The sequence below is a fragment of the Ylistrum balloti genome, unplaced genomic scaffold (assembly GCF_031769215.1).
Source record: "Ylistrum balloti isolate Yb309-2 unplaced genomic scaffold, AGI_CSIRO_Ybal_v1 Utg369724, whole genome shotgun sequence".
NCBI classification, from domain to species: Eukaryota; Metazoa; Mollusca; class Bivalvia; order Pectinida; family Pectinidae; genus Ylistrum; species Ylistrum balloti.
Window position 1 is genome coordinate 3,013,227 of NW_026781942.1, and position 26,205 is coordinate 3,039,431.

At 35.6% G+C, this 26,205-nt stretch overlaps 2 protein-coding genes across 2 annotated transcripts; one reads left to right on the forward strand and one right to left on the reverse strand.

Annotated features, from left to right (window-relative positions):
• The first annotated feature begins 131 nt into the window (after nucleotides 1-131).
• On the forward strand, nucleotides 132-5,362 carry LOC132565473 (UPF0538 protein C2orf76 homolog). The gene is made up of 5 exons (XM_060230124.1): nucleotides 132-333; nucleotides 1,884-1,934; nucleotides 3,206-3,243; nucleotides 3,424-3,502; nucleotides 4,896-5,362. Exons 1-5 carry the CDS (start codon nucleotides 195-197, stop codon nucleotides 4,970-4,972), a joined length of 384 nt encoding a protein of 127 aa, XP_060086107.1. The 5' UTR covers nucleotides 132-194; the 3' UTR covers nucleotides 4,973-5,362.
• Nucleotides 5,363-12,376: 7,014 nt separating this feature from the next.
• On the reverse strand, nucleotides 12,377-21,984 carry LOC132565527 (uncharacterized). The gene is made up of 8 exons (XM_060230176.1): nucleotides 21,761-21,984; nucleotides 20,335-20,486; nucleotides 19,869-19,999; nucleotides 18,808-19,027; nucleotides 15,182-15,374; nucleotides 14,551-14,699; nucleotides 14,010-14,137; nucleotides 12,377-12,565 (listed from the first exon to the last, which is right to left on the reverse strand). The coding sequence occupies exons 1-8, from the start codon at nucleotides 21,982-21,984 to the stop codon at nucleotides 12,377-12,379; spliced, it is 1,386 nt and encodes a 461-aa protein (XP_060086159.1).
• Nucleotides 21,985-26,205: the final 4,221 nt, after the last annotated feature.

A 26,205-nucleotide genomic window follows, 5' to 3' on the forward strand; every position in this document is an offset into this window, starting at 1 on the left:
ATCGGTTGGACGTTTTTAATCACCATAATATGCTTTACATGAAATTATATCAATAAAATTCAACAATCAACACTTAGCCCCTTTTCCGGATAGTTTTAAGCTTCTTGCCGACGCAGTTAGTGGTCGGAAATTCCCGCAACCAACAATAATCACAAGCAAGCACTTTCACTGTATTTGCATTTTCCAAAGGAGAAATGACGACTGACCTTCCTTGCGGTACCGTCACTGTGCGGTTGATAAGATCGTTCGAACATAGGAATATCAAACACATCGTGTTTCAAAATGTTGATTTAACACAGACGGCAGAAACCTTCATGCGGTGCATTGATAATGGTATGGTAGAAAACATCTCGCATGTATCCTTGGCTCAGTTTCTAACCCCTTAAGAACTATTTCACGCTAGCTATGCTAGGTCAGCGGAAAACTGAAAAGTAAAAGGTTGACAGAAAAACAAACAACAAAATAAAATAATGGTGCGAAAATTGTGTATATCTGTGTTGATGTGTACACCTTTTCTGATGAGTTTGATATTTAAGTTTTATCTTATGGTTGTTGTTTCTCAAATGAATCGCGTTTCATGGTAAATATTCTTTGTTATATATCACAAAGTATTTAAATAAAGTTAATTTTTCATCAGTCGCTCTACAATTCTCTAGGTAATTAAATTCAGAAATGAGTCATCAAAAGTGATATTTTAAAAGCACCACTTTTCCAATATGAGATGTGCATGTTTGGACTTTCTTAGCCAAAAAAATTGCAAGAAGGCATGACCTTTTATTCATGGTAGAGTTTAATTTATTTGGAAGCAACAACAAAACATTGGCATCCAAGGATGGATTGATTGGTTATTTCATCATATCTGGGAGGATGTTCCACATGTCAAAACGTGTATTAAGAAAAATTACACAAATTTGCCAATGAAATATTATCACAGAATATTTTATGGTTACTGTTTTTAATCACCATTTTACATTCTTTCTGGAAATGTGACATGTTACAGCAACGAAAATTGTCCTGGTGCAAGGTAACACAGGTCAATAGTGCATGTGATACGCCTCGACAAAATGGTCGTTCTGACATACATAACGGTCAGGCACCAATGTCCAGGCGATACATGTTTAAATTTTATTGGAGTCAAGTCTGTGTAGGTCCAGTTGAAGTCATCAATGTTTTAGGATGTAACCACAGAATCTGATGCTCTATGTTTGAAATAATATTTATTATAGCACTAAAATGGCAGAAATCCTTTGTGGAAAAACAAAGGTGTTTAAAATTCTGATTGTTAATTGCGAAAAATATATATCATTTAAAATTAAGGGCACTACTATAAAAATGGTGATATCCTGACTTATATTTTTCCACAATATACACATATCTCGATATACAGTCAGAGTGTTGATACTGACAATCAGATGGGTCAAATTTGTTAAAATATATGCAAAATCTTCCTTTGAGAAGCAATTAAGTCAAACAATCATGATATTTAGCTTGTAAGCTCCTCGCATGAAGCCCAACAAAGTTCATGAAAAGGGATAACATTCACGTGCCCCATGTAACCTGAAATTCTAGATCTGTGCCCGATATACATTACGTATAGAAGTTAAGGAACATTGAGCATTGTCAGTAGGTGGGTGTTTGACCACTCTGCAAACCTTCCACCTTACCCAGTTAACATATTTTATATTTTAAACCTTTGATCAATGATGGCTTTTAAACCCATGTTTGAAATAAAAATTGATAAAAAAATGTTTCTCATTTCTGTCTATTTTATCAGGTATTACATCAAAGTTGACGCACACAATTGTCACTCACACGAAACATTATCAGAACACAATATCCTATGCTCAAGTTTCTTATCTAAGTAGATATTTACTTTTTTTCAGACTTGAAAACAAGACAAGGAATAGCTCCACCATTCAGAACTTATAAATATGGTAAGTTGACTGTAATATGTAAATAAGTACATTTACATGTACCAAGGCCAGTATTGTAGATGTCAAAATATTTAACAAATTTATTCCATTTTGATCAGTAAAATATTTCAAGAAAACTAACTTGAAAAAATGCATTATGTTTCTGTCATCCATACTTCTTTAAACAATTATTTTTAATAAAAAACAAAGAGGCCAACAGGCAGCTATCTTGATTTTTGACAGACATCATTAAATCTGGAGAAATATTGGATGAATAATTCTCAAATCTTGTATATAGGTTTACCTTAGTCCAGTTATGAAAATTTCATTTGGGACAAATGGAAAAACAAAATGACTGACAGGCAACAATCTTGGATTTTGACAATAAAAGTTTGTTAATGCTTTTTCTTGAGAAGCACAGGATGGATCTTTCTCAGATTTCAAATATAGGTGCCCTTGGATCCCTAGCTGCGACTTTTTGATTTTTCGACAGAGCAGGTAAACAAAATAACTGACAGATAGCCATCTTTGATTTTGACTATGAAAGTTTGGTATTGATTTTCCTGAGAAGTACTGAATGGACCTTTTTCAAATTTCATATGTACATGTAAGTGCTGCTTGGCCCATAGTTGTGCATTTTTTAGATTTTGGACTGATCAGCAAAATATATGTTTGGACATACAAATGATTTCAGTGGTTTTTGAGGGAAAATTTATGATTGTTGGGACTGAATTTGCTACTGGATGTTTGTTTAGCTTTCAGCATCGTTGTTACATATACATATATCCTCTCCTACTAAAAAAAAGTGGTTAGGTGGCTGGTGGCCATGGTTGAGCGAGTCTTTCTAGAATTCTTTCTAGACATTTATCGGCGAGACAATGCGTAGCGATAAGAAAAGTCAACGCAAAAGAAACTTATAAACAATTGAATCCAGACTTAAAAAAGAGTTTAGAGGTGTTGAATTCTATCTAGTCATCAGGCAGTAGTGGAATTTTCTGTCATGCTGCATAATTAAAAGTACATGTGTTTTCACTCAAATCTGTAAGTTTAATATAATAAATGAGATTTGATTACTTGGTAATTATAAAAACATTTTGAACCTGATTTTCGTCTAATTAACTCTGAACATTGACAATTAGTTTTCTATCGATTTGTCTATTCTACAGGAAAGAAGCCATTTCTCAAACTATGAACGATTATAAGTAGATATTTAATGAGTTAATTACAATAAACTGTATATAGTTTGATACAGGGTAGGATTGACCTGATGTCTTCCTTTGTTTTTGTTCCAGACACCTTTAAAATTTTACATCAAGCCCATGGTTCAAAGGTGTGTATCATGATTTACTTTAGAGAGATATTTTAGAAGGTTGTGAATGACTCGGAGTATGTTTGGTAACAATATGTGTATACATTTTTACATATTTGCAGTGTACACGGTCTATTTTTAGTGTACATATATTGCTTACTGATATCCTGGATGGTCACATTTCTTCATAAATTTTTTCAGACAAGTGACCCAGTCATAAATACAGATCATGATGAACTGATTATGTCACCGGATACAACTCTACAGGACAGTGGCGTCAGTGAGTTTCACAGCAGGTGTAAAATAAAATCTCACACCATCTCTGGCTCCAAGTCAGGAGGCAGGCTTATTAGAGGGATATGATATGTTACTTGTATTAATTTCCTATAAAATTTAAGTAGAAAATGTTGGGTTTATTACCAGGCAGGGGCTGATTACTTTGTACAGAGTAAATATAATCTTAAATACCTCAGGCCAATAAGGCACATTTAGTCAGCCAGATTGAGGGAGAAAATAGCAATTATTTGTTCGCTTAATATTGATGCACTAGAGGGATATAATGGAGGCAAGGAGTTCAATGTTCATTTTTCATATTGACTTTGAATCCAAATAAAATCTTAAATAAGTTTCAATGTATTGTACAGACTATCCTTTATTTAGGGCTAATTTTTCTCTTGATTTGGCTATAAGATATTTTAAGATATTTATACCATCTCTTCAGTAGAACTTCATGTCATTTCAATTAGATTTTTTTATACCAATAAAACAGATGTTATAGATTGATATAGTTTTACTGATCACTAAAAGTCCTCTCCTGTAGAGAATGTTGAATTACTATTTCTCAAAGCCTCTTTATATTGACATATTTAAAACATAATATTAGACCTGTACATACTAAAGAAGCTCTGTTTCATATATTGTGCAGACTTCTTGTTAATTATATCGGTATCACAATCCTAGAGGACAAAACAGCTGTATGATGCAGTTTGATTCATTATTAGGCTCTCACCTCACCTCACCTATCCTCCTTGTGCCCATTGACACATAAGTCCCCCTTATTTGACTCCACTGTATCTTATTCTAAATCTGAAAGGTGTTGTTCACTTGTATTTCTTTTTTCAATCTTCCACAGGTGATATCAAAGCGAGTGCCCCTAAAATATTTTGATTTTATCTTTGGGATAATATTCATCACTAGACACAAATTTACACGACCAATCTTGATTTTACTTCATAACTTTGTATTTGTTTTATGTTCTATGTATGTGATGTAATTAATGTGATATCTGTGTATTGATAACGGAGCAGGTTGCCTCGAAAATTTGACAATTCACTTGTCCGTACTGTCTTTATTACTTCATTGATTATACATATATATGAACATTTGTTTGTTAGGATCCAGTACCAATATTGGACCATACCTTAGATATTACTTACTAGATTCTTTCTTTCTATTCATCAATATAAGTAATCCTTATTATTCTGACTTACTATCAACTTGTATTTATTGGCTAGGAGTTAATGAAAGCCAGAACTCTGTCCCTATCAAAATTGACAAGAAGATATTGATAATCTCCTCATTCTGTTGCATGCATATTGAAAGAAAAGAAGCAGATGGTAAATATGCTGGCATGTAATGTTATAATACAGATTTAGATTCCCTTTTTTTTCCAGAGAACGAAACAGAGTTGTCTTATTTCAAGATGGATGACTATAAGACATACAAACAGAACCCAAACTTAAAATGGTGACATCTTAGGAAGTTGGTTGAGATTGACATTTCCTTTATACTTGAAAGCTTGATAATGCTTTTGTGTGATATAGCTCCAGTCACCATGCCAACTTTACAGAATCAAGTTACTGTGGTGATACCAATATAAGCAAACTTACATTAATTACCTTACCATCACTAGAGTAAACTTAACATGACAATACAAGTTCCTAGATATACTCAGTGCACAGAGGAGTAGCAACTCCAGTGCTGGTGAAACAGGGAGTCTGCAACCACTGAAACATAGATTTGAATCCTTAAATCGTATGAGTTGTATAATATTCTACCAATGCTTTTGTGGTCTGTGTTTGTTTATCAACTTTACCTCTTGTTTTGCTTGCAAAAGCAAAATAAAAAATATTGGGCTGTACATTGTATCGAGTTTTATATATAGAAATTCCTGCCTGTTGATTGCAGTGCTTGGCTTAAAAGTTGCAAAGCTTAAAATTAATGCACCGTTCTCTTTGAATAAATACATTTTTTTCATCACTTGATTATTTTTAAATTGGGTGAATATGAAAAAAACGTGTAATATTTTTGGGTTTACCTTATGTAATATCAGAGACGTATATATCACGTGTTATATACGTCTCTGGTAATATGTAGCCTTTAGTGACATCATGATTAATGAAGTGACATTACACATTCACATATGGCATTGTTATTTTTATTACAATCTTAATAGCCTGTCAACGCAGAAATAATCATTAGTGCCATCAACTGGCAACATCACATGTTGTACACAGCGATCCTAAAGGAAATAACATGAAACAAACTAAAAGGTAAAAGACAAATGTTATAAATATTTAATGGTTATATTATCACAAAAGATTAAAATGGCCAGCTATATTCTATGATATAGACCAACATCTTTCTGAGATCACAATGAACACCATTGATATTGAGTCAGGAGGACTAAAAGGGTGATGTAAAAGTACTTTTTTCTGCAATAGTGCCAGAAAACTGTGAGATAAAAAGAATGTGAAATTTGTTTCCTTTTCCCATGTTTTTCAAACATTTTTAAGGAACATGTTGAGGTATGGCCATGACTGTTAGTCATAAACCTGTATTTGTCCTTAGATCTCTCACAGTTTTCAACCAATCTTTTCCAAACCTTGTTGGCTTAATCATGTTGACATGAAGTCGTGTTTTCTTGAATGGCAGTTTGATTTAACTGTGGAAGAGTTACTGCCCTTTGTTTATAATTTCTGAAGATCATCTCTCAGTTTTTAATCAATTTCTTTCAAATTTGGTAGGCTCAAATCACTATGACGTGAAGTGTTGTTTTCCTACACAGTAGTTTGATTCAACAATTTATGTAAGAGTTCTTAACATGTGTTAGGTCACCTTAGACAAAGTCTCAGGATGACTTATTGCGATCCCCTTTTGTCTGATGTCATGCATCGTAACATTTTAACGGGACCGAAAAGGGTGAAATTGATTTAAACTTCAAAAAATCTTCTTCAAAACCTAATCCCAGGTGTGGTAGAATCAAGTACTCTTAATGGATAGAAAGTCCTTCACAAGCTTTAAGAAAATTGTAAATGTTATGACCACAGGGTCTCGCATTGACCCGACGTGTCGGGGTAATGACTGCCCTAGTTTTTATAGAAGAACAAAAAAAGTCACATTTTTGAACATTACTAGTTGATTTTCTCTTGAAAGTAGTTCAAACATGGTCAGAATTATTTGCTGAAGATGACAGTTTAATGAGATGCACATCGGTTGAATCCCCGGGGATTTGGTTGGGCTAAAAATGAGTCAAATTGACCGAAATTATCTGAATGGAAGTAACTCCAATCAGCAAGATTTCTTATTTTTCATTGACTTCCGATTGTAAATTACCGTATTTATTCCAATAAACGCCACATAATTTGTTGGTCGTGACATGCCATGGCTGCCACTTAAAAACATTGTTTAACAAACTAACGAATTACTCAGCAAATAATGCATTTGAAAATTGCAGTAATTCCAACATCGTTGTAGCTTTAAACATTGTTGTCAATTGCATTCTGATAACCTGAATTCTTTTATGAAATGACACGATGTCAATCGTCAGCTTTAGTCAAAAACGCACAATGTTCATCATCGCTTGTAGGCCTAGTTTGCATAACGAAATAATAATAATAATAAAAAAAAAAACAGCGGTATATAAGCCAGTCTGTTTCTTAATAAATCCCACATACCTGATAACAATGTCTGGGACAAAACGAAATTACGACACTGCTTTCAAGCTTAAAGTAATCGCCTTCGCAGAGGAGAAGGGTAAACATGCCGCCGCGAAAGTGTTTCGTGTTGACAGAAAACGAGTGCGGGACTGGTGTCAAAACAAAGAAAAATTTTAAAATCTTTCTAAAACATCTTAACGCTGTAAAGGAGGTGAAAGGCATGTCAGATATGAAGATATTGACAAAAATCTGATGAGATGGCTACAGGACAGACGGGAGGCCGGAATACGAGTGACTGGGAAAGCATTCCGGTTTGAGGCCCTGCGTATGCATAAGGCAAATGGTAGTCAATCGTTCAAAGCCTCATATAGATGGTTTTCTAAATTCAAAAAGAGACATAACATTTCGTTCAGGCGATCTACGCGTTTATTGGAATAAATACGGTATATCATGTGCTAGTCCATTTAACTGTAATATGACCATGAATTCTCTCAAAATTGCTTTCCCATAAATCTAGTGTTCTTAGATGATGAAATGCTTCAGTAATTGATCTGTATTCATTTATTGGTTCCAGTTAGAGTTTTCCACTTATTTGGTAGGGACAATTTTGTGGGTGGTAATGTTTTAAACGGTAGTACATCGGATCATTGTCTATATTGTGTTTTTATAGATAGGTTTATCCAGTTTTTAATGAATATTGTTTTATTTTTGCGCTTGCATAGCAAGGGACAATGTAGAATGTTCTCCTGCGAGTAGGTAGGGGGTTCCCCAACCACTCCAGCAGTGAGTTATGTCGTTATCTGTTCTTTGTTGTTTTTATTAGTATATTGTTTTACTTTGTTTGACAATCATTAGGTTTGACTTCCGGTAGGAAATGGAGTGGGTCCAATCGATCAATTCGATTTGGCTATATCCACTCCTGTCCCCAAATCTCCTTTTCTATTGTAAAATAGTCTAGTTATTATATTTTGAATATAATGGATGCCTTATTTTGGTATCAGGAGTTGAACTTCACCTGAACTTCATTGTTACTAGTGCAATGATGCTATGCACTATTATCCTATATGTGATAAAATTGTGTACAAGTTCCTTAATTTATGGATTCCCTCTAAGTTATACTGGGTTTACCAATTGGAATGTCGGGTGCCATTCAGGAAAGTGGGGGAATATGTAACAGGGTGTACTCAATGTACTCAATGCACTAAGCTATTTATGTTTACGTACATAATATCTGTCCTGTGCTCGTGTCATAACTAGTACGAAGTTTGTATGAAGAGTGTATGTTGCACGGGTATTTACGTACTCACGCCACCCTGCACACATACCAAAGCCCTGTTCACGTCCACTACCAGTCACTTTCCATCTGACTGCTGGACGATCATGATCAAGACTCTTAGAGACAGCTGTGCCACGTACCTCATGGGTCTCTGGTAAGTCTTAGGAAATAATCAAATATTTCAAACCAATTTATATTGTCGCGACAGTTAAATGTATATCATGTGTTCCTACAACGAAAGTAAAAGTAAGTTCCTTAGTTTCGTATTTATTATGTTGTAGGTTTTCTTAATTATTGATTAAATGGAAGTACCAAACTTTTGAGTCGTCTCATCACTACAGAGCTGAAGGGTTACACTTGTATAAAGGTGTTCCAGCAACATTTTCAATGAGGTCAAAAGTCCGATATGGCCGATATAACGTCATAGGTCAAAATTTTCAAATGGCCAAAACTCGAAAACGGTTCATTTAACAGCATTTATGGAATCATATTATTTCTAATAAAAAGTTCGCTGTCGGGTCAAAGGTAACAAACTCCTATTTTTTATTAGTTTTTGATTTTTATAAAAATCTTTTTTGGTGTACTCAGTGTTTCGTTAACGTTTAACGCTTTGAAAATTTCCTTTGACCTTTTGGTAAAAAACAGAATGGACGCAGTGACGTCATATCCGTTTTTAATTTAAATTGCAATATATCATCAACGGCTAGATGTAATGAATTCATCTTTGTGTATGTTATGTAAAATAACAAATAAATAACACTTCTCAGGAAACGATTTTTTTTCAATGTCAACTTCGTTTTTCGGTAGGAGTCAAAGTTGAAAACTACCATTTTGGGTAACAAACCTTGAAAAACTTCTCAAGTTCGACACAGTCTATTGCCTTAATATTCAATATGTATGAATCGCTGGTAATTGACTATCAACTTTGATAATATGAATGGCCTTGATCATGCCGTTCATCCGTCTTTCCAGGTGTTGGTTTCCAGACGATAACTCGAGAGAAAATATGGATGGATTTAAATGAAATTACAGTAATACAGAATTGAATTGAGTTTAGGGTCGAAATGCCAAATACGAAGGTCACTTGCTAAAAAAAATTTTTCTTCAGATTTTTATTTTCAGATGGTAACTTGAGAAAGGATTGGTGGATTTGGTTGATACTTCATAAAATGTTAGCTTGTGAGGTGATATAGCTTAATATAAAAGCTATATTTCACATACAGAACGTCCGCTTCCTGGGGTACATACATGAAGCACTTGTTTGCATTAAACTGCATACCTCCTGTAGTTGCCTATGCCTAAGGGCTCCTGCAAGGCATTCTGGGTATAGAGTGATTGGACGATACGAAACAACGAGCAGTTCTCAGGAAGTACGTAAATGCCAGACTTGACAGCATTGGGCAGATGAAAAATAGCGAAGGTCCACATCTGTTCCTTGTGGGATACCTGACAAGAATTCGATACCTCACAATTCTTCGACTATCTGCTCACAAGGAAATACCTGTATCTTTCGACGTATTAGCGTCCAGCGTGTCTGGATGATTTCGGTGTGATATTGCCAATTTCCATCGAACGATGTCGGTTTGATCGCCCTTGTCATTTTTTTTTGCGACATGGTGATGATTAGTGAAAGCAAGCCGGGCTTTACAAAATTAACCGGCATGGAATCCGTTTTTTTACAGATGATAAGACACAGTACCTATCAATGCCATCTAATTGCTTGTGACACGATATGAAATTCAGGCCTGTAGTTCTCTGAAAAGTGGCAGTCTCCCTCTTTGAAGACGAGGACTACATGTTTACGTTTAACGAGTCTTTCAGTTGGATTCCTGTGTTGTTACCGGGGAGAGTCCAGTGATGTATTTCTTGCACTCCTACAGAACCAAATTGGGTATTCCATCTGGAGCAGTTTTCCCTTTGAAATCATTCGAATTGTGGAGCAACTTGGTGACTCTGTCCTCGCTTTAATGTCAATATCCTGAAATACCCTCCTCACTGTGAATTTGTACCGGTGTTAACTTTTCACTGTTACAAATAACACAAATAAATCGCTAAACTTAAGAGATACAATCACTTGTCAATGGAGAGACACCAATGTCGTGCCTTACTATATCTTCAGAATTTTTGAAGGCCCTTTCTGAACATTTTTTCGGTATTAACCGTTCTGTTCACCGGAATGTCTTTTTACATCCTCTGCAAAATATTGTAAGCTCTTCAAGTTGCCAGCCTTACAGGTGTGTTAGTAAAGTCGCCTAATCATGCTCCTTTGATGTCTGTTCAGTCTAGGTGGTTTCTAGTACATAATGAGGACTCAGAACTCAATGCCCCGTGTTCATTCCATTCCTGACCAAATAATATCAATATTTACATGTATTAATGTTATATATATTTGAATTATGTAGATATCTTGTATACCCCGTACAGTACAATATGAATATTGCTCAATGCATAAAAGACAACTTGTCTGCAATAAGCTTTTAAGTATTAAGCATTGTCCAATATGTTAAAGGTGTTGCTTGTGATTTTGCTTCCCTAACAACTACTACATTGCTCTGGAAAGAATCACTGCTGATGGATTTAATGTATGTAGTGCATTACTGTGTTACTCAGTTAGGTCCCGTTTACATGTTAAACTCGAATAATCTTGTAAACAGCTAAATAGTCATCCGTTTTGGTCCCATTTATCGAGGTATGTGATTATGTGACGTCAATTGGAACATAGAATGTGTTAAAAGCGCCTTACGGTCTTGTCACCAATGGGATGAAGATGTTTAATTGAACAAGTTTATGTGTAAGTACCTGACTTACATGTAGTAATGAGTTTAGAGGAGAGGTTTTGAAAAGGTGGAAATAGATATGTCTCTCTCTCGCTCTGTATGTGTGTGTTTGTGTGCATTTTCAGCGAAGTTAAAACAAAGATTTTTTCACGCGATATCTTCATCATTTATTTTTCAATGTACAAATATCAAATAATTTTATTTGTAGTAAGAAATAAATAGCATCAACTCTCGTCTCTATAATTTATACCTTAATTGAAATCTCACGATAAACAACATGTATTTAAATTAAAATAACATTGTACAAACAAAAATATCAACACATCTTTGTAGTAAACGGAAACATCATATCCATTCATTTACTGTGAGGTAACATCCATACATTTGCCTTGACGTCACATCCATACATTTGCCGTGACGTCACATCCTTACATTTGCTATAACGTCATATCCATACATTTACTGTAACCTTACATCCATCCATCTTCTGTATCGTCACATCCGCCCATCTATTGTAACATCACGCCCATCTAATTACTTTGTCGTCACATCCACCCAATTTCACATCCATCCATGCATTTACTATAACTTCACATCCATCCATTTGCTGTGACCTCACATTCATCCATTTACTATAACGTCACATCCATCTATTTGCTGTGACGTCACATTCATCCATTTGATATAACGTAACAGTCATCCATTTACTGAAACGTCAAATCCATGTTGTAAGCATACCCCTAACCCCACCCCACCCCCTAGATGTAGCAACAACCACCATTTTGTAATATATCGAAATAGAAGCAAATCTTTAAATAGTATGCATGCCGTCAGTTATTCTGGCTTGCTTTGCCATTAGTTACAACTTTCTTCTGAAACATAGACGTGACTTAACTACTTGGATTCCGATCCTTCAAGAATGAGGAACATCTCATAATTAAGTATACCTGGTAGTTTGACAGTGAATTTCTGCTTGCATTCCGGATGGAAAATCCATCATTTTTCGAGATTATAGTCAACAATATAAGTAACAAACCGAAAGTGATCATTCGTGCAAAGGAATCACCCGGAACAATCGTGGTTCCGGAGTTCTGGGGAAACATGGGAATATTATGGCATTATATTATATATATTATTAAGTTACAACAGGACGGTCTTCTGAATTAAAGTTCGTCCTTCCTAAAAATATTCTTCAATCCAGGAATCTTGCCGAGTTCTCTCTCGCTGAGGAGGCCATCTCGATCTTTGTCGCCAGACTGGAAAGCCATTTGCACTATCTGTCGTATCATAAACTCGTCCTGCGGTACAGGGAACTCTTTGGTCTTTGATGCAGCTTTCAGCTGATCTTCGAACTGTAACCGAAATCATAAAGGTTCATTACACAGTCACAAGGGAATGTGCAGTAAAGACGGTTAAGAAAGCAACATTGGCAAAGTTAAATAGTCGATACTCCTACAAATTGACAATAACAGCAGCAACATTCCAACAACATCAACAACAACAAGTGTATGTATTTAGAGTGTTGTCCTATAACTAAAACCTAAAACTGCAATTACTGCCATGAAGACATCTCTATTACCGACTTTTGATCTTTTTATTCAATTTGAAAATTTAATAAAATCATTTGAACCGATATTTCAGTGGAATGTTACATGCATGTATTCCTTCCAAGTAAAAGTTTCCTGTGTTCAATGCTTCAAATGGCGTTATGTTCAATACTTATTTATACAGAATCGGTACCCGAGGAGACAAGCAAGTGTAACAAGTAGACCGCAAATCATCAAATAACTATAGGCCTACCAGCTTAAAATGTCTTTGCTGCATTGTAATGGAAACAATTTTAGAAAACAATTATGACTTCTGCAGAGGAAAGTTATTTTGGTTCACCAAGGAAGATACATCGTGTTACAGGTCACTGATTAATGGATGGACGTTTTTGACAAAGGAAAATGCGTTGATGTACTCGATCGCAATTGTCTGAATGCCCGAGATGATGTCTCTTATAGAATTGTCTGTAAAATACTGATATATGGCTTCAAGGGTCACATTACCAGGGGGACCAAGGTATTTTTCCCGGACAAAAAAGAGGTTAACGGTCAATGGAAATACGGCAGTTTGAATGGAAGTAAGTGGTACCCCACAGGGTATATTTATTTACGATCCACAAGAGGGTCACGTGCTTAAAATACCGGTTAATATGGACAGAATAAACCTTAGCACCAGATGTTAACTCAGTCAAGTCTGCCACATGTCTCACTAGGAACAGTTAAAATCGTGTCTTCACTATACCAGGAGAAATCAACAGGTAATTACAGGGGCCTGGCTGTTGTATATCGATAGAAAATATATCTCAAATTTGAACATATATATTCTAGTATCTATAGGCTTAGATAACTATCCTGTTGTCCTAATTTCTTGATGTGTAAAATTATTTTCCGAGGTTTCACATTTCATTGAGAATCTGTTTAAAAATACAAGATGTTATGAAGCACCAAACACCTATAGAAAGTCCGTTAGATTAACACAGTCGTTTTTACTACAATACTGATATACCTGGATGTCTCTCCTTAAGAAAATCGAAAGCTATTATATGGAAAATTGATTAAAAATGCAAAGACTACAGTGGAACTACTGAACTATTGAAGTTTTGAAATTCTTCTTCAGGAACAAAGCAATTTTATTAATCTGACACACACGTATTCCGAAAAAAAATCACCACATTTAGTAAGTTTCTACAAAACATGAACATATTTCATAGAGACATGTACTATTAAGGTCATTTCAAATAAAACGTACCTCATTCGTGTCGATAAAACCGTCCATATCTAGGTCGAGTCTCGCGAAGGCTTCAGAAAGGCCAATGCCGCCTTGGATCTCATACAACTCCACCTCGAATATAACTGTTGACTTTGCGGGTACACCACCTAAAGTCAAGATAGTTCAGGTTCTATTTCATGACGGATCGGAATTCTAAAGTTCAAAATCAAGGGAATTTATCTGGAAATCACTTTTAAAACTGAATAAATGTAAGAGTTTTCGGAAAGAATATGTTTATCATTTTTACTTGACTATAGAAAACGTCGTTGGACACAGGCTTGATCATAGTTAATACTTGAACTGCATAATACGTTTTTCTCGGGCTGAAACATGGGCAGTAATTGTCGCGAAACGTTTCGATTGTTTGTCGCCTAAATTCGATAACAGACTATCAAAATCAAATAAGGTTTCATTCCTAGCCTTTTTTTTAAATATCCATTTTACAAATCGTAATCATATTTCGCTTAGTTGTTTCTGAGAATGTGATTTAAAAGATGTGAATGTCTTTTATATATCTCACCTCGTCCCTGTGAACCGTAGGCGAACCTGGGCGGGATGGTGAGTTTTCGTTTCTCCCCGACACACATGTCCACGAGGCCAATATCAAATCCCTTGATCACACTCTTACTACCGAGCTGAACGATGATTGGGCTACCACCATTGGTGCGACTGTGGAGGAAAACAATCATTAGCCGGGAATGAGTGAAATTTTCATTGTAGAATGAATTTAGTTTATACAATTTTATATCTTAATTCTTTAATAAAGCAAAGTAAGTAGGCAAGAGTGCCTCTAAATGTATACATGTAACAAATATCTTTAAATGTTGAAAATAATTATCGTTATTGTGAGATACAAGTATCATCAATAAAGGAGAGGTTCAATGAAAGATCCAAAAATAGCTCACAACAACCATCTCTTCCATAATACTGGCAGTATAAGTGAGAAAAGCTCGCACCATTAGAAGAAACTAGGTCACTGTGACGTGACTTGTATCGCCTCATTGAACTGGCTTACTTTTTGCGTCAATCACATTAACCAGCAAACCGGAAACGTAGAAGATATACAAGTTTGATATTCTCCCAGAAATTAACAGGAATGCATAACATTGAAATCTTACAGAACGCTAGTAATTTTCCATGTGGTTTTTTACCTCGAATCGAACGGAGTTCCGTCCGGTAAGAACCCATCAAAATGTACTTTCAGCACGTCCTTGGGTTTGGATTTCTTTGAACATCTTTCCTCGGACGGAGCAACAAGGACTTCAATTTCCACTTCTGGTAAATCCCCCTTTTTATTAATACCTTCTTCTGCTAAAGCAAATGCAGCCAACACAACTACAAGAACTAAAACACCCAAAGGATTTCTAGACCCCATGATTGTGTGGTAGGTCTGTTGGAGTATAAAAACGAAAGTGATCACTGCTTCGGTGTCCAGTCCGTAAATGCCAACCGGTCTTATTTGTGGCGTTTTACTCCATTGAAGTTAAGTACATGTGTCTCACTTGTCAATCACTTTTAATAGTAGCTCGTGTATACTGATCCGGGCCCCCGGGCCGGCATGTGAAGATCAGGACGTCCCTGTGTATATATCTGTATGTACAACTACACGAGACTCGCACTTCCGTGTGCTTTGGCCCAAGGACATTTTTTTCTGGTTTTAATGAAATAATTTATCAGAAACAGTAACGAAACGTGTTGTAAATGTTTACAATTTTTTTAGATAAAAAAATCTTCCGGTATACTGGTCGTTGCCCATGTCTTGTAAACTCCTGTTTCCGATTACACTTCCGGTCTCGCTCCCTGATATTTGTTTAATTATTAACATAATGTAACACACATTTCAAACCAGAGCTATCAACATGATTAGTTCTTGCATGCTCTATAGAAACTTGATTTCGGTTTCAAAATCAAAACTCATTCAATTGGTCAGAGAAATTTTCTTTATTAGATAAAAAACCATTTTTACATGTAACAGATTATGTGATGCCATGGTTCCACAGTGTAATGTCGGTTACGTATTTGTAAGTACAATGTATCTTAAATTGAGTGATACCAATTACCTTTTCTTCTTCAACAAGATGTATTTAATATCATTTATTCATTTCTCAAGACTTATTCAGTGCCGACTTATATCTTTTTCTGTCAAAGTTACCTCCCTTTAATAGTGATCCCGGGACAAATGCATGGTAACATTATTAAACGACCGACTTAGGTGGTGTGTTTGTGACTCAAACTTATATTTTGATATGATTGTGTCCCTTTTTATATATAAAACACAAAAACGCCTGTTTTTTTGTTTTTTGTTTTCTTTTTTTTGTTGTGAAAAACAGGCCCGAAATACACTAATTAATAGTTGAAATGCCTACTAGCAGATTCTGAAAATGTTCAGAATAATTTTGACATTTAACACCAAAAAAAAATGTTATACACGTTCAAACTCCTTTCTAAGTTTAATTTTCTGTCTTGGTATAATTTCATTTAGGAAAAAACAAAAAAAAATTCATTGACATTAATTGGAATAATGAAAATGATTATAACTCATGAAAAATCAACTTTATATGCATCTAAGCATTCCCTAGCATTAACATTGTAAATATGTTGAGACAACATTTGAGTTTTTGTATACATTAGAAAATCGATGGAACATTCTATTGTTAAAAGCCTATTTTCTTAATGGTTCATTTTTAGCTTTCATTTGATTGACTTTGATTTCCAGGAAGAGTAACTTCAAGTGAAGAGTCACTGAAAGTTTTAACTACGAAATATTAAAAAAAAAATAGTTTCCTTATGTAGTGTTGGTCGTTTTAAACATTGTAAGATAATATTTTCTGTCCTGATTCGTTTACAAATTACAACGCAGCAATTTTCGGTGTAAATAAGCATATAAACATTCGATCAGCTAACTTGTTAACGTCCATTTGTCCAAAATATCTTTGGTAAAGCATCACGGATAACTCAGAGAGGAAAGGAAAGCGACGTAATTAGATCAACTTAGAAAATATAATGGTTATTGAGATTTGATTTATTTGTTACCGAATGCGATATCATTATCATTCTGTTTTTCTTAAATTCTTTAACAAAGATTTTTTTCTTTTTCTCTCTCTATTAAAAGTAATTGCTGTAATGACCGAACAGGGAGGTTGTTAGTGGTAGTCTCCCTTATTACCTGCCTGCGGACAAAACGTGTATACATTTTTTCGGAAATTTGGCAGAGGATACATAACAGACACTATCAAATTCAATGGCATTTTTTTTTCGCCAACATTTTTATACTCTCAAAAAGGATCCGATGTAACTTAATATCACATCAATTAATCATTTCATCATTTGCTAAATTAGTTTATTAATCACTCATGTGTAACTGTTTCCTAAGCTTAAATGTGCCTTATCACACCAGTTTGTAGATTTGCAAATAGATTTTAAAAAAGAGGAAAAACCATAACCTCAAAAGACTGTGATGTATCGCTACTCTTCATTTTTAACTTAATGCATTCTTTACTCTGTATATACTTGTTTACTATGTATGTCATTGTTTACTCTGTATGTCGTTGTTTACTCTGTATGTCATTGTTTACTCTGTATGTCATTGTTTACTCTATGTCATTGTTTACTCTGTATGTCATTGTTTACTCTGTATGTTATTGTTTACTCTGTATATAATTGTTTACTGTGTATGTCTTTGTTAACTCTGTATGTCGTTGTTTACTCTGTATGTCATTGTTTACTCTGTATGTCATTGTTTACTCTATGTCATTGTTTACTCTGTATGTCATTGTTTACTCTGTATGTTATTGTTTACTCTGTATATAATTGTTTACTCTGTATATCATTGTTTACTCTGTATATAATTGTTTACTGTGCATGTCTTTGTTAACTCTGTATGTCATTGTTTACTCTGTATGTCGTTGTTTACTCTGTATGTCATTGTTTACTCTGTATATAATTGTTTACTGTGTATGTCTTTGTTAACTCTGTATGTCGTTGTTTACTCTATATGTCATTGTTTACTCTGTATGTCATTGTTTACTCTGTATGTTATTGTTTACTCTGTATATAATTGTTTACTGTGCATGTCTTTGTTAACTCTGTATGTCATTGTTTACTCTGTATGTCGTTGTTTACTCTGTATGTCATTTTTTACTCTGTATGTCATTGTTTACTCTGTATGTCATTGTTTACTCTGTATATAATTGTTTACTATGTATATACTTGTTTACTGTGTATGTCTTTGTTAACTCTGTATGTCATTGTTTACTCGGTATGTTATTGTTTACTCTGTATGTAACTGTTTACTCTGTATGTCATTGTTTACTCTACGTCATTGTTTACTCTGTATGTCATTGTTTACTCTGTATGTCATTGCTTACTCTGTATGTCATTGTTTACTCTACGTCATTGTTTACTCTGTATGTAATTGTTTACTCTACGTCATTGTTTACTCTGTATGTAATTGTTTACTCTGTATGTCATTGTTTACTCTGTATGTCATTGCTTACTCTGTATGTCATTGTTTACTCTACGTCATTGTTTACTCTGTATGTAATTGTTTACTCTGTATGTCATTGTTTACTCTACGTCATTGTTTACTCTGTATGTAATTGTTTACTCTGTATGTCATTGTTTACTATGTATATACTTGTTTACTCTGTATATCATAGTTTACTCTGTTATTGTTTACTCTATATGTAATTATTTACACTTACAACATTGTCTTAAGCGATTATGATGTACATTGGTCTTATTCAAACCTACAATTCTTCTTTCGTTTTCGTTTCACCTTTCGGTTTTCTTATTTGCTCCAGTTTTTTATTGATAGCATCTTCGTGTTCGGGATTATTTCTTGTTACAAATGTCGAGTCGAGATATTCCTCCAAGTCAAGAAACCCGTCACCGTCTTTGTCGGAAAGCCGGAAAATTTCTTCAACAAGCGTTTCCATTTCCTCCAGAGACGTTATCATTGGAAACATTTGAAGTCCCTGTGCAGCAATAGCCATGAACTGGAAAAAAAGGTGATGTCGTTAACATGTGTTCTTAGATCACTGGTTTTCGCTTTACTCTGAGGCTGACGGTTAGCGTACATATGAGTTATTATATGAAATCAATCAGCGTTTTCTATCGAAAGTAACAATAACATAGCTATTATACTCCCCTGTACTCAACTTTAAGATAGGGGAGAAATACCACAAGTCGCGTGTTATTCTACTTCACTGAAGCGATTTTATAAAAAATATCCAGTGACTTAGCCAATGTGATGTACCCGGTAGCGTTGGTTGCCAATCAGAAATCAGTTGTGATGTCCTAATATGGACAATTTCATAACGTCAGGACTTTAAAATTTCTGCCTCGGTTTCATTTTTCCTCTTATTTGATATCAAAATCTGTCAAAATGCATCTTTTCTGAACCATTACACAAACATTATCCAAAATTCACAGATTCGAAAAAAACAGAAAATTCGTAGTCTCATTTCGGAATGTCGCAAACATTAATATGACATTGACGGATGGTCCCGTAGCGCATTACTCGCTTTTCACCTAGTCGTCCGTTGTTCGATTCCCGGAACGGACGCTAAAAGGTATGAGGTCACCTGCCCGACCAAGCGGGTTTTTCCCCGGACACTCCAGTTTCCTCCCACAGAGAGACCGCTCGCACGCTTCGCAATCGGTGTAACACAGATAAAGTTTATATTTATATATAACGTGACCTTAGATAATCAGATCGAAAAATACCACGATATGAAATGATTAAAGAAACCCGGATGATACTTAACGGGAAAATACCGAAAAGTGTGCCGATGTTGAAAACAATGACAGTGCCATATGCCCATTATATGTAAGTACCTGCGCCACTGACAATTTTCCTGATTTGTCTGTGTTCAGTAAGTTAAACACCATCACGTGATCAGGACTGTCCTGGATGTCTTGAAGCTCCACAACAAATTCTAATGTGTCGTTGGCAGATACTTCTACACCTAAAATGAATAAATAATTACAAATATACACATATTGAAGTACATATTTACATTTAGCTTTCTCGCTGTTATCTGTTTTGTCTTTCGCACATTTTTCTCTATGAAATATATTTTTGGAGCGAAAACGTAAAACGATGACATGAAAAATACACTATAAATTCTTCACCAGCCCGACGGGGAATTTCAGGTCTCTTCAACCCCAATTTGAAATTTAAAAAAAATGAAAGTAGAAAAGAATGTAAATATTTTTTTTTTTTAAAAAAATATGATTTCAAAAGAATTTTGTGAACAAAATATCGTTGAGTTGTTGATATTTAACGAGTAAGGTTATCTACCGCTTTTTGTGGTGAAGTTTTGCCGTTCACCCCCGCCTGGTATAATTATTTTCCTGGTCTCTCCAGCACACATATTATCCAGAGCTTTATCCATCTGGTACTCGAATTGTCCCGCATGGTGCTGGAATACGTACGGCTGCTTCTGCTTAAAGCTGTGCATAACAATTGATAATGAATATCTTTTGAAAAAAATACAGACAGCTCACATTCTCACAATTCAGACAAAGTGTTCAGGACTATTAGACCATGTATTTATAACAAAACACAAATCAAACGATTGCCTACTACCTGACAACTCTGACGTATCTTTTCAGAATGGCTGGCTTCATAAACGCGATTTTCAGTAACACGGTAACAATAAAGACTGAACGATATCAGTATTGATGTCCTGTTGTATTTTATATCACCTCAATCACTATATGAATATATTTGTAACCTTCGCTTAGTTATCATGTACTAAATTCTGGCTGTACAACGGCTAAGCTGATTGATACAATACTTAAAATATTGCGCACGGCAAGTGTAGTGTTTACTTCTCGTTTTGGCCGAGATTACAAACTCGCGAATGTTATTACTGCTTGTTTTGAAGAAAAAAAATAATCTAAATCCCAAGACTTATATCCGTTTTCAATTATTGCTCCGCCTTTCCAGAACACCCTGTCGCACCATTTACCAGAAAGTGTCTACGTGTCAGATAACAAACGAGTGAAAGTATAAAGACAGAGAATTCAAAAGATTTTACGAATAAATCCATTTATAAAGTGAAGATTAAGTCTAGCCATCGAAACTACCCAATTTGTCTTTCGTCGTGTAGTGTTAAAATGATTGAGGGAAGGTACCTATATAATCTGTTTCTGACAGATGAATGATTAAACATCACAAATAAAACAGTCCACAACCATTTCCGTTTGAAGACTATTTTCTGATATTAGGTTCTATAGATAATGTATTGCTATGACAACAAGTGAGGGATCTATTACCAACCGTAGAAGACTGTTTTAAAATATGTTTTATACTTTCGATTTACTGTGAATAGTTAATTCAGATTAAATCTTAGAAATATGAACTGATGATGAACATTTACAAAGAGATAATATATGTTATGCTGTATACTGATTTGTTTACAATGATTAATCTAAATAGTATAATCCAAAAATTAAATGGTGGACACATCCGTTCATCTGATCATATTAACACTGATTTAGACAAGTGATAAATACATCGTCTAGATCATATTTGTGTCTGCGCTCACTACTGGCAAAATAAAAACAAGAATATGAAAGTATGATGATCAGGAAATCAGATAACAGGTACCAAGAAAAGTAAAACAATTTTTAAAAAATTAAGAAAATTTGAGCTGCGCAATTGATTTATTTTTCCACGCCAGACTGGAACCTGTTTATAAAAGTCCGTGAGTATTACTTACTTTGAATCAAAAACTTTCCCGGTGGAATGGATTTTGCCTTCCATCTTCACCAACATAATGTCTCCTGCTTTTAATTTCCGGAGACAAAATTTCGGTTTCTTAATGACTTCCACTTTCAGTTCTTCCGGTTCCGATGAATCTTCGGCCACGGTGGAAACCGGAAACAATGTCCCAAGTACCACTACAGTTGCAATGAACGAAATACAAAAGGTGAAATGCACCATGGTGGAAAAACTAAAGCTGGTTTAAGAAACGTGTCCTAATATAACTTGAAGCAACATTCAAGAATTCGTGTTACGCCTTTGGAGTGTGCTTTACCGAGGTGCTGAGTGTAAATGACAGTTTGTCTAAATCATGGCAGGATAGGTAAATACTAACCACATCCTTTAGGGAACACGTGCATCTTAAATAAGACTAACACGTTTCCTTGGCTTTTTGGGGGCCCTTCATTGGGGGCATTCATAGAGTTTCAAACACCCGCTCAGTTTATTTATAAACTGTCATAAACAGACACATGTTAATCCGAGAAATAAAAAAAAAGTTTTATACCAAATGCTCTAAAGATATACACACATTATAAGCCAACATGATGCTTTTGTAACACATGACTTGAAAAGAATTGCAGGGTTTTTGTCAAAGACGAACACCTTTTGTTTGTACAAGAAAAACAAGAATTACACTGAAGCAGTTGTCGAAAATCTATTCTCAGATGATATCTAATTAATGTGTGTTTTAATGGCAGTTTGATCACAATGTTGATTTCAATCAAAATTAAAATATAAGTTTCCCTTGTAGGTACCCATTATAAACATTTACCTATTTGCGTTTGAACGCCGATCGTTCCATCAAACAGTCAATAACCGGACGGGACGATTTGTGGCTTTACACTGAAAACTCAGACACGTCAACAAACGTCCAGTAATATACAGGGTACGTCGGGGCATTTTCTTAACATCAGAATAAATTATATTTCAAAACGCTCACATTTTCACCTATGATTTATCTCATACAATTAAGTGGTGGTTAGTGAGTAATGGATTACTTGCAGTGGTATAGTTCTAAAGAAGAAGGAAGAAGATGTGTTTTTTTTATGCTGCAGCCAATTTTTATAAACTATATCTCAAGCCTTTTTTTCGATTCGCGGTATCTCTTCAGCTGTCTCGTGTGAGAGTTTGTTCGATTCGCGGTATCTCTTCAGCTGTCTCGTGTGATAGTTTGTTCAATTCGCGGTATTTCTTCAGCTGTCTCGTGTGAGAGTTTGTTCAATTCGCGGTATCTCTTCAGCTGTCTCGTCTGAAAGTTTGTTCGATTCGCGGTATCTCTTCAGCTGTCTCGTGTGAGAGCTTGTTCGATTCGCGGTATCTCTTCAGCTGTCTCGTGTGAGAGTTTGTTCAATTCGCGGTATTTCTTCAGCTGTCTCGTGTGAGAGTTTGTTCAATTCACGGTATCTCTTCAGCTGTCTCGTCTGAAAGTTTGTTCGATTCGCGGTATCTCTTCAGCTGTCTCGTGTGAGAGCTTGTTCGATTCGCGGTATCTCTTCAGCTGTCTCGTCTGAAAGTTTGTTCGATTCGCGGTATCTCTTCAGCTGTCTCGTGTGAGAGCTTGTTCGATTCGCGGTATCTCTTCAGCTGTCTCGTTTGAAAGTTTGTTCGATTCGCGGTATCTCTTCAGCTGTCTCGTGTGAGAGTTTGTTCGATTCGCGGTATCTCTTCAGCTGTCTCGTGTGAGAGTTTGTTCGATTCGCGGTATCTCTTCAGCTGTCTCGTGTGAGAGTTTGTTCGATTCGCGGTATCTCTTCAGCTGTCTCGTGTGAGAGTTTGTTCGATTCGCGGTATCTCTTCAGCTGTCTCGTGTGAGAGTTTGTTTGATTCGCGGTATCTCTTCAGCTGTCTCGTGTGAGAGTTTGTTTGATTCGCGGTATCTCTTCAGCTGTCTCGTGTGAGAGTTTGTTTGATTCGCGGTATCTCTTCAGCTGTCTTGTGTGAGAGCTTGTTCGATTCGCGGTATCTCTTCAGCTGTCTCGTGTGAGAGTTTGTTTGATTCGCGGTATCTCTTCAGCAGTCTCGTGTGAAAGTTTGTTTGATTCGCGGTATATCTTCAGCTGTCTCGTGTGAAAGTTTGTTTGATTCGCGGTATCTCTTCAGCTGTCTCGTGTGAGAGTTTGTTTGATTCGCGGTATCTCTTCAGCTGTCTCGTGTGAGAGTTTGTTTGATTCGCGGTATCTCTTCAGCTGTCTCGTGTGAGAGTTTGTTCGATTCGCGGTATCTCTTCAGCTGTCTCGTGTGAGAGCTTGTTCGATTCGCGGTATCTCTTCAGCTGTCTCGTGTGAGAGTTTGTTTGATTCGCGGTATCTCTTCAGCTGTCTCGTGTGAGAGTTTGTTCGATTCGCGGTATCTCTTCAGCTTTCTCGTGTGAGAGCTTGTTCGATTCGCGGTATCTCTTCAGCTGTCTCGTGTGAGAGTTTGTTCGATTCGCGGTATCTCTTCAGCTGTCTCGTGTGAGAGTTTGTTCGATTCGCGGTATCTCTTCAGCTGTCTCGTGTGAGAGTTTGTTCGATTCGCGGTATCTCTTCAGCTGTCTCGTGTGAGAGTTTGTTCGATTCGCGGTATCTCTTCAGCTGTCTCGTGTGAGAGTTTGTTCGATTCGCGGTATCTCTTCAGCTGTCTCGTGTGAGAGTTTGTTCCGTATCATGTTGCCAAGTCAGTATTATGATAATGTTTTATAGGAGAGCTCAGATGGTAATACTTATGTACGGAATACTTGTAATGTTGGTTGTAAAAAAATAAAGAAAATACCGATTCGTCAACAGAAATTTAATTCAAACCTAATTCCATGAAGCAACGGCAACATATTAACTAAAGAAAGATTTACACAGAAGATCACTTAGAATTAGAAGACTGAAAGCCTTCTGCTTTATAGACGACACCCATCAGGTAAATCTTGGTCAATCAAAGTCAGTAATGTCACGTTCCCAAACGAGAACAGGTAAACAACAACGAAATTACAAGACATACTAACTAGCATTAATAATGTCAAACTTTATACCGCACAAGTAACTTCAGAGGTAAGCTCCACGTTTTATGAAACCAGCCTCTTATGTATACAAAATGATGACACTGTTGTTCTTCACGAGGAGTTCTGCTATTTTCGCAATTTTAACATGTTAACTCCTGATCTCCAGATAATAATTAGGTCAAACTTATGCCATTAATATCACGGAAAACGGAAACAATGGAAGGCTATATAAACGATACAGAGGACATTCGAGAAAAAAGGCTGTAGGCGTTCCCATAGTTTGGTCCACAAAACAGGTGGAGTATCTGAAGTGTGGACACAAGATTTCAAGATGTGGCAGATGAAAGCTTAATAGGCACAGCGTTTTTAACAAGCTCTAAATAAGGAGGGGAGGAAAATAAACATATACTAAAAAGTTTCATTTATCTTATAAAAAGTCATGGTTGTTTCTTTAATAATATCTGACATTGTGGGCAACTGTATATGGCAATATCTAAATAAGGACGCATCTAGTAAACACTGGTTCCCGTTTTTATTGTAAAGAAAGTTTTTTTCTCGTTTTAGGGGAAGCTTAACTTTCTTCTTATTTTCGCACGGTGTCATCATATGTATATTTCATAAATAAATCTTAAATTATCTTCATCATTTTTTTTATATAAGATATATATATCATAATTTTTACAATCGAAACTTCGTTATCTGAACTGCCTATGATCGTTTTCAAAGTATAAAGAACTTGTATCCTCTAAGAACTTAAAAGTAAAAAACACTGGTAAAACGAAATCAAAACTTTTGTATACAATTCCATGACCATAAGTCGATATGCTGTTGTAAATATTCGAAAATTTCTGGGCTGCGCCAGATTTCAAAATATACTTCTTATCTTTTGTACTAAGCAAATAGGTTTGCTGTAATATCATATTTATTGAACAGGTCAAAGTTGTACGTAATTCGAAAGCTTGGGTATATACACGTGTCCTTACACCTAAATGTCACCTGAATATCTATGTACACGCGTAGATTGTACAAGTACTCCCATCAGCGCTGTCTTCCGCCTTCCGGCATTTTACTCCCTGGAGGAGAAATATGACATGAAGTTCTAAAACTGCCGAAGCGCAGCAGGAAGTTGCCGGAAATCTCTTGTGATGTGTGTTGTTATTTCTGGATAATGTGACGTCAGAACTTATGCAAATTTATCTCTACATACACACCTATATTTCGTCTCCCGAAAAAAGGAATTATATTCGTAGGATATTGCGAAAACGTACCTGTGATCTTAACACCATAACCAGCACAAGTCCGATGAAACATTAACGCTTTGGTTTACATTGAAACATGTCAGATGTCCCAACAGAGTCTGTCTTAGTTAACTCGTAACATTTATTGTTTAAACATTTCTATAATTTATTTGATTGCAAACCAGATTCAAG

What these genes read in the sequence shown, in the direction of transcription:
- LOC132565473 (XM_060230124.1), top strand. Translation starts at nt 195, where the DNA reads ATGACGACTGACCTTCCTTGCGGTACCGTCACTGTGCGGTTGATAAGA. An exon ending in ATCAAGCCCATGGTTCAAAG is followed by an intron (nt 3,244 to 3,423) that starts GTGTGTATCATG and finishes AAATTTTTTCAG; the next exon opens with ACAAGTGACCCAGTCATAAA. An exon ending in TCTACAGGACAGTGGCGTCA is followed by an intron (nt 3,503 to 4,895) that starts GTGAGTTTCACA and finishes TTTTTTTTCCAG; the next exon opens with AGAACGAAACAGAGTTGTCT.
- LOC132565527 (XM_060230176.1), bottom strand. Translation starts at nt 21,984, where the DNA reads ATGGTGCATTTCACCTTTTGTATTTCGTTCATTGCAACTGTAGTGGTA. An exon ending in GAAAATTGTCAGTGGCGCAG is followed by an intron (nt 19,028 to 19,868) that starts GTACTTACATAT and finishes CTTTTTTTCCAG; the next exon opens with TTCATGGCTATTGCTGCACA. An exon ending in CTACGGTTCACAGGGACGAG is followed by an intron (nt 14,138 to 14,550) that starts GTGAGATATATA and finishes TCTTGACTTTAG; the next exon opens with GTGGTGTACCCGCAAAGTCA.